Below are 5987 nucleotides of genomic sequence, written 5' to 3'. Positions count from 1 at the left end.
GATAACCTGTGTAGAACTAATTAAAAGACCAAAAATTGTTGAATTTATAAGTAGTTTGATAATCAAAAAGTTGAATTACGAAAATAATTTACAATAAGTTGAAGCTCAACCCCCATCCAAAAAAAAACTTGGTCAAATTCATGTAGTAAGACACTGACATACAACTCTACCTTTGTAAATTCTTTTAATTAGAAATATAATTTAGCCTTATTTTATATAGTAACATTTGTTTAATTTTATTTATATAATTTATTAATTATCTTTATTAAATTTATATTAATGTCATATAAATTTTAAATAAATATTTTATTTTAATTAAATAATTTATTTATTTTTGTTTAAGTTTATGTTTGTTCTAGTTTTTTAATTTGAGAGTGACAACAAGAAATTATATATTATATGTTTAATGTAATATTAAATATTATACGTGGATTTTAAATTTAAGTTTCCTGCTAGTTTTTTTAAAAAAGTAATTTGTTTCTAATTGACAGTACATTATATTATGTGTTTAATACGATATTATTTTAAAAAATGAGTTTAAGTTTAATTAAATTTTATTTAAGATAAAACGTATGATTTTATTATTTTTAAATAATTATCATTATAAAATATCTCAAAAATATCATATTTTGATTTATTTAATTATTTATTATTTTTAAATAATTATCATTGTAAAATATCTTAAAAATATCATATTTTAATTTTTTTTAATTATTTATTTTATTTTATTTAAGTTTAAGTATTTACAAACTACCATTAAATATAATAATATTCGGTTAAAATTAATATTAAAAATAAAAAAATTTCGCTATCTACACACTTATTATATAAAAGAGATAATATACTTTTGGCATCATGAATTCTAATGTCAATTATTTACTTAAAAAAAAAAAAAAAAAACTTGACCACATCAATTAAAAAGGGTAATTCTAACTGAACAACTTCTCGTATTTTTTTTTTCCTTGAAAGTGAAAAGGTTATAACAAATAATTACTCATTAATTAATCTTGGTGAGAATATTTTATTTCAAAAAGCAACAAAGGCATTTAATTATTTATTATTATTGTACTTACTTTACTTTACAAGACTCATACTTTAATAACAGTAAACGAAGGTGTAACGTTAATGTGTTACATCAAAGGTGAGAGTGCTAGATAATAAAGTGGTATTAGCTTTAGTTAACCAAAACTTGGGGAAAATAATCAATTACCTAAAAATATCTCCCAAACAACTATTGCATGCATTTTTTTTCTTCCAATTTTTATGATTTGGTGTCGTTTCTTCCAAGACGGTGCATTAATTAACAATGCACTTTTATATGATAGGAAGGTTATCTTCCCTTAGAGGGTTTACTATACATATCTTATTGTATGATTTACACAATGAAAAAAAAAAACCTACAAAGACTTGATCATTTACTTTTGTCATCATCTTCTCAGCCGCAATGGTAGATAAATTAATTATTTAATTTATAATAAAAGAATTGATGTTGGTAATGGTTGGTTGGTGATACAATCATAGTAAGACCCTCGAAATAAAATCATCTATAAATAAGACTTATAGGCCAAAAATTAAGCATATTTCTTTTGTAATTTTCTCTTATTATCAAACCAAACAACAAAACAAAAATAATATAAAATGTAGATTGTTATTATATTGAAAAGGGAAACTAGAAAGTGCATATATAACAAGGGAAAATACACATTTTGCTTAGTGATTTGTATGAAACAATCATTTGAGTTTGATTAATTTTTTTACTACTTTTTTTTTGTATTATTTGCCCCTTTAAAAAATATAATAGGTCTTGCAAAAAAAATATATATAATAGGATTTATTTAAAATTTTCATATTTTAAATGAATGATAAATTATTAGGTAAGAATGTTGAAAAAAAAGGTTGAAAAGAAAGAGGGTGCGTTCAATACTTTTTAATTTATTGTAAATGTTTTGTTGCATTTCTATGTATATAAATTTATTGTTGTTATTATTATAAAACTATTTAAAAATTAATTGTAATAAAATTAAATAATAAAAAAGAAATTTGAGTCAAATTCAAGTAAGAGTTTGGTTTTTGAAGAGTGGTAGGATGAATCATTTTGAAGAAGTGTGATGATAATTATATAAGATCAGATAATTAAAGGAGAAAAAAAACCTATAGTTGCATAGCATGATGTAGAGGAAAACAACATGAAAAGACATTGGAGGCATCATTGTAATTTGTAATTGATAACAAGGCAAAATAAGTGGGCCTTGTCTTTTTGTAATGAACAAATAACATTCACAAATTTATTCACGTCAAACAACACAAGCATATAATAAGAATAATTAATCTTTTTATTTACTCCTTTAAAAAAAATAAAAAATAAAAACTTATTATTTATTAATATTATAATCCCATTCCCATGTAAACAAACGGTCACAATCCAAGTCTTTAAATGGAGCATGATTTTGTCCAGCAATTTTTATGGTTGTGAAATGGGAAGGTGTTGAGTTCGGTGGAAGTTAGGCAAGAGGATCGGGACAGCTTTTATGGCTCTTACTTCTGATTAATTATCACATATTCATTTTATGAACCCTAACACTCCAACCCAAAATAAAGAGTACTACATCATCTTTCTCTTTAAATCTTTAAAACCCATTTCTATTTATGTTCTTCTTACAGAGAGAGAGAGAGAGAGAGATTTGTGAAGTTTTGGACGAACTGGGAAGCATCCGCTTTATGGTTCGTCCTCCATCTTCATCAACTTTCAAAACTTCAGTTCCAAGTTTTTGGTAAATGTCATTCAATTGAAAGATTTCTTTTTTTCTTACTGGAATTTTGATAAAAGTCTCACATTTGTGCAACTCTGGTCCATTTAGTATTTACACCTCTTCTCAAACGTGTAGATTTTGACATGTGGAGGTCTCATTCTTAAGAAGAAAAAATATCACATTTCTTGTGTTTTTCTTTATGGGTTCTCACCTTCTCTAAATCTATCTGAAAAATTGTTCCTAAGATTTGATTCTTTATTTTTCTTTCACATCTTTTCAATCTTGAACTGACAGCCGCCCTCCACTGTCCTCATAGTTTGGTTCTCTTAGTTGTGGGAATTCACTGTATCTGGATACCCTTTCAGCATTGTTTGAACTTTGAAGAAGCTTTCTTCAGTGTGTTTTTCACCCTAAGTTTCAGTGTGTTTATTAACTACCATCAACCATAGCTTGTCGGTTGTGGTGTCTACAAATATATCTTGTTTTAAATAACTGTAGAGAGAAAGGTTCGCTCTGCTAAGCTGTCCATTTTCGCCTAACCAGCACTGTCGCACCGTCCATTGGTGGACCTTATGCTCAATCAGAACCAAAGAAGTAATGGCTTAAACAGTCGTTTGCTTTGCATCCTTCTTCTAATATAAAGGGATACATTCACTTGTGTTCATCTGAAGATAGCTTCATCATCTTCTTCTTCTTTAAGTTATTTTCACTTTTCATGTCAAACTCAAAATTTGCGATCTCATTCAATCCTATGCTTTGCTTTTTTATATCTTGTGTCCCTTTGATATTTCTTTCTGAGTCTTTTACTCAAAGGACACTCCAGTTATGTGAGGGTGTGCTAAAACTGTTGTCAATCTGGTTTTGTGGGAAATTTTCCAAATTTCTTCTGTCCTGGTTCCGGAAAAGTAGGATCCCTTTGAGTTTTGTCCAAAGCCCCATGACCCTTGTTTTGAAAAAGATGGCCCTGTGTTCAACAAGGGTAGAGAATGTAGAGGAAAATGAGAGGATTTCCCTTCTTGATTTGCCTGAATTGACCTTGGAGTGCATCTTTGAGCTGCTTTCACCGGCGGCTTTGTGCAGCATGGCTGGAGTTTGCTCTTCTTTGAGGGAGAGGTGTACTAGTGACCATTTATGGGAGAGACATTTAAAGAAGAAATGGGGCAAAGTGATTGGCGATGCCGCTTACCGAGAATGGCAATGTCAGGTGGCCTACAGAAATGGACCCAGCCTCTCTGGTCAAGACAAGAAAAAGGGACTATTTGAGTCTCTTCTTAGTGCAAGGCTCTTCTCATGGATTACACCAAAACTAGAAAAGAGTTGCAAGGTGAGGACTACTTTACCAGTTGACTCAATCATGGCTTGGTATCTTTCTCTTGAGAGTGGCAAATCCTGGTTCCCAGCTCAGGTCTACAATCGAGAGGTATTTTTGTAAAGCATTAGAGTTTATGTACTACATTAGACATTACATATTCTTTGTTAAGATGTCATTTGGTAGTACTGCTTTGCTTCTCTCTGTTGTTGAACAATTAAATATAAGCCTTTTAATGTTTTTTGGATGCAGAATGGTCATATAGGCTTCATGCTGTCATGTTATGATGCTCAGCTCAGCTACAATTCTGAAACTGACAACTTTCATGCAAGGTATGGGCAGAATGGCATTCTTCGCGAGTTACTCTCACAGTTTTCACTGATCCAGGATTGTATGTGTGATTTAAGAAGTAAACTAGATTTTAGAATCACTTTGAGATCTTGAACCGGTAGTCTCATAGAATTCTTTTAACAGTAATTAGATTTCAAATGAACTTTATTGTTCCAGGGGGAACTGATTGATTGTATGTCTGATAAGTTCCCCTGTTAAGCAAGGCCATTTGTTGAATTCAGACTCAATTTTGTCCCATATGGCAGGTATTCGTCTCATGGACGGAGAACAGTAGAGGAAAATATAGGGTGGGATAGGCTAAGAGCTCCACCAGTTAACACTCCTCCATTTGTGCTTCATGTTTCTGATTGTTTACCTGACTTAAAACCTGGTGACTATATTGAGATCCAGTGGAGAAGAAACAAAGAATTTCCCTACGGTTAGCTTTGTCTTTGAACTGTCAACTGTCCCATTCTTAACTGTTAACTTAACTGGCACCAAGGTTTACTGTTTCTGAAATTGTATTGTAGGTTGGTGGTATGGCCATGTTGATCACTTGGAGCCCTGTGATGGAAATGAGACTCTCTGCCGCTGTCATTACAGTGGTGAGAATGTCATTTACATTTTGCACTTTAATTTTTCTTTTTCTTCATTTCATTACATAGATGTGAGAATTACTACAGATTCCATACTGTTGCTAATAAATTACACAAAGAGAATGAAGTGTCCCAATTAAGCTTATCACACAAAAAAGAGAGTTGGAAGATAGGAATATAATATTTTGTTATATTGAAAACTGGTGATATGTCTGATATGATATGTGGAATTGAAAACTGAAGATACGAATATACATTTAACACAGTATATCTCACAAGTGTGTTGATAACAGACACAGTAGTACTGAAGTTCAATCAGTACAGTTCTGGATCAAGATGGAAACGAACATTGATAAATAGGACGGATCATCGTGAAGAAGGGAATGAAGCTGATGGATTTTATGGAGGAATTAGAAAGCTTTACAATGAGGAAGAGATTGCTAGGTGGAAGCACTTTTGGCCAACTCAAGTCCTGGAACAGTAGGGTTTGGCAAACTTCCCTGGGAAGAAGCAGGCACCACTTTTTTCTTTTTTGCTCTTTTGCTTCCAATGAAGAGTTTACAGTGTTATAGAAGAAGCCTATTGCTATTCTAAGAGAGAAATATTCCTCATTCTGATTATTTGCAAGCAGACCTGTGAAGAGGTTGTATATAAAAAAGAAAAAAATGTACAGCTATATGCCATTCTCTGGTCTGATTTAACATATTATTGCACTCAACTCCCTACAGTTTTCTGTTCATTGCATTTGAAATTCTTAATCCAACCTCAAGCATGGATCAAATTTATAGATCCAACTATTTGTTGAATGATTTGTTTTCAGTTCATTATTGGGGAATTATCCTTAGTTGTTTCCTCTCCAATGGGCAATTCTGGATTTTCATAGCAAACTTTCAACTTCATAATGTACTCTCAGATGGTATTTTTAGTACTGATATGTGAAAAGTAAAAACATGATAATCACAAATTATTAGCTGATCGGTAAAGTACAAAGAGTTTGGAACA

The 5987-nt window shown here is 31.0% G+C and overlaps 1 protein-coding gene across 2 annotated transcripts; it reads left to right on the top strand.

The window, feature by feature from the left end:
* Positions 1-2496: 2496 nt before the first annotated feature.
* Positions 2497-5703, top strand: LOC133823302 (F-box protein At2g32560-like). 2 transcript variants are annotated; one of them, XM_062255963.1, is made up of 5 exons: positions 2497-4170; positions 4312-4391; positions 4656-4828; positions 4920-4994; positions 5265-5495. In XM_062255963.1, exons 1-5 carry the CDS (start codon positions 3466-3468, stop codon positions 5270-5272), a joined length of 1041 nt encoding a protein of 346 aa, XP_062111947.1. In that variant the 5' UTR covers positions 2497-3465; the 3' UTR covers positions 5273-5495. The 2 variants fall into 2 exon arrangements, with proteins under 2 accessions (XP_062111947.1, XP_062111946.1); XM_062255962.1 differs by having other exon boundaries at positions 2502-4170; positions 5279-5703.
* Positions 5704-5987: the final 284 nt, after the last annotated feature.

The sequence above is a fragment of the Humulus lupulus genome, chromosome 3, assembly GCF_963169125.1.
Source record: "Humulus lupulus chromosome 3, drHumLupu1.1, whole genome shotgun sequence".
In the NCBI taxonomy this organism is placed as follows: Eukaryota; Viridiplantae; Streptophyta; class Magnoliopsida; order Rosales; family Cannabaceae; genus Humulus; species Humulus lupulus.
This window is presented reverse-complemented; position numbering and strand designations above follow the sequence as displayed.

Excerpts from the sequence above, each read along its gene's own strand:
- LOC133823302 (XM_062255962.1), top strand. The coding sequence starts at position 3,466 with ATGTCAAACTCAAAATTTGCGATCTCATTCAATCCTATGCTTTGCTTT. Across the intron at positions 4,829-4,919 it reads AAACAAAGAATTTCCCTACG|GTTGGTGGTATGGCCATGTT; the intron begins GTTAGCTTTGTC and ends ATTGTATTGTAG. Across the intron at positions 4,995-5,278 it reads CTGCCGCTGTCATTACAGTG|ACACAGTAGTACTGAAGTTC; the intron begins GTGAGAATGTCA and ends TGTTGATAACAG.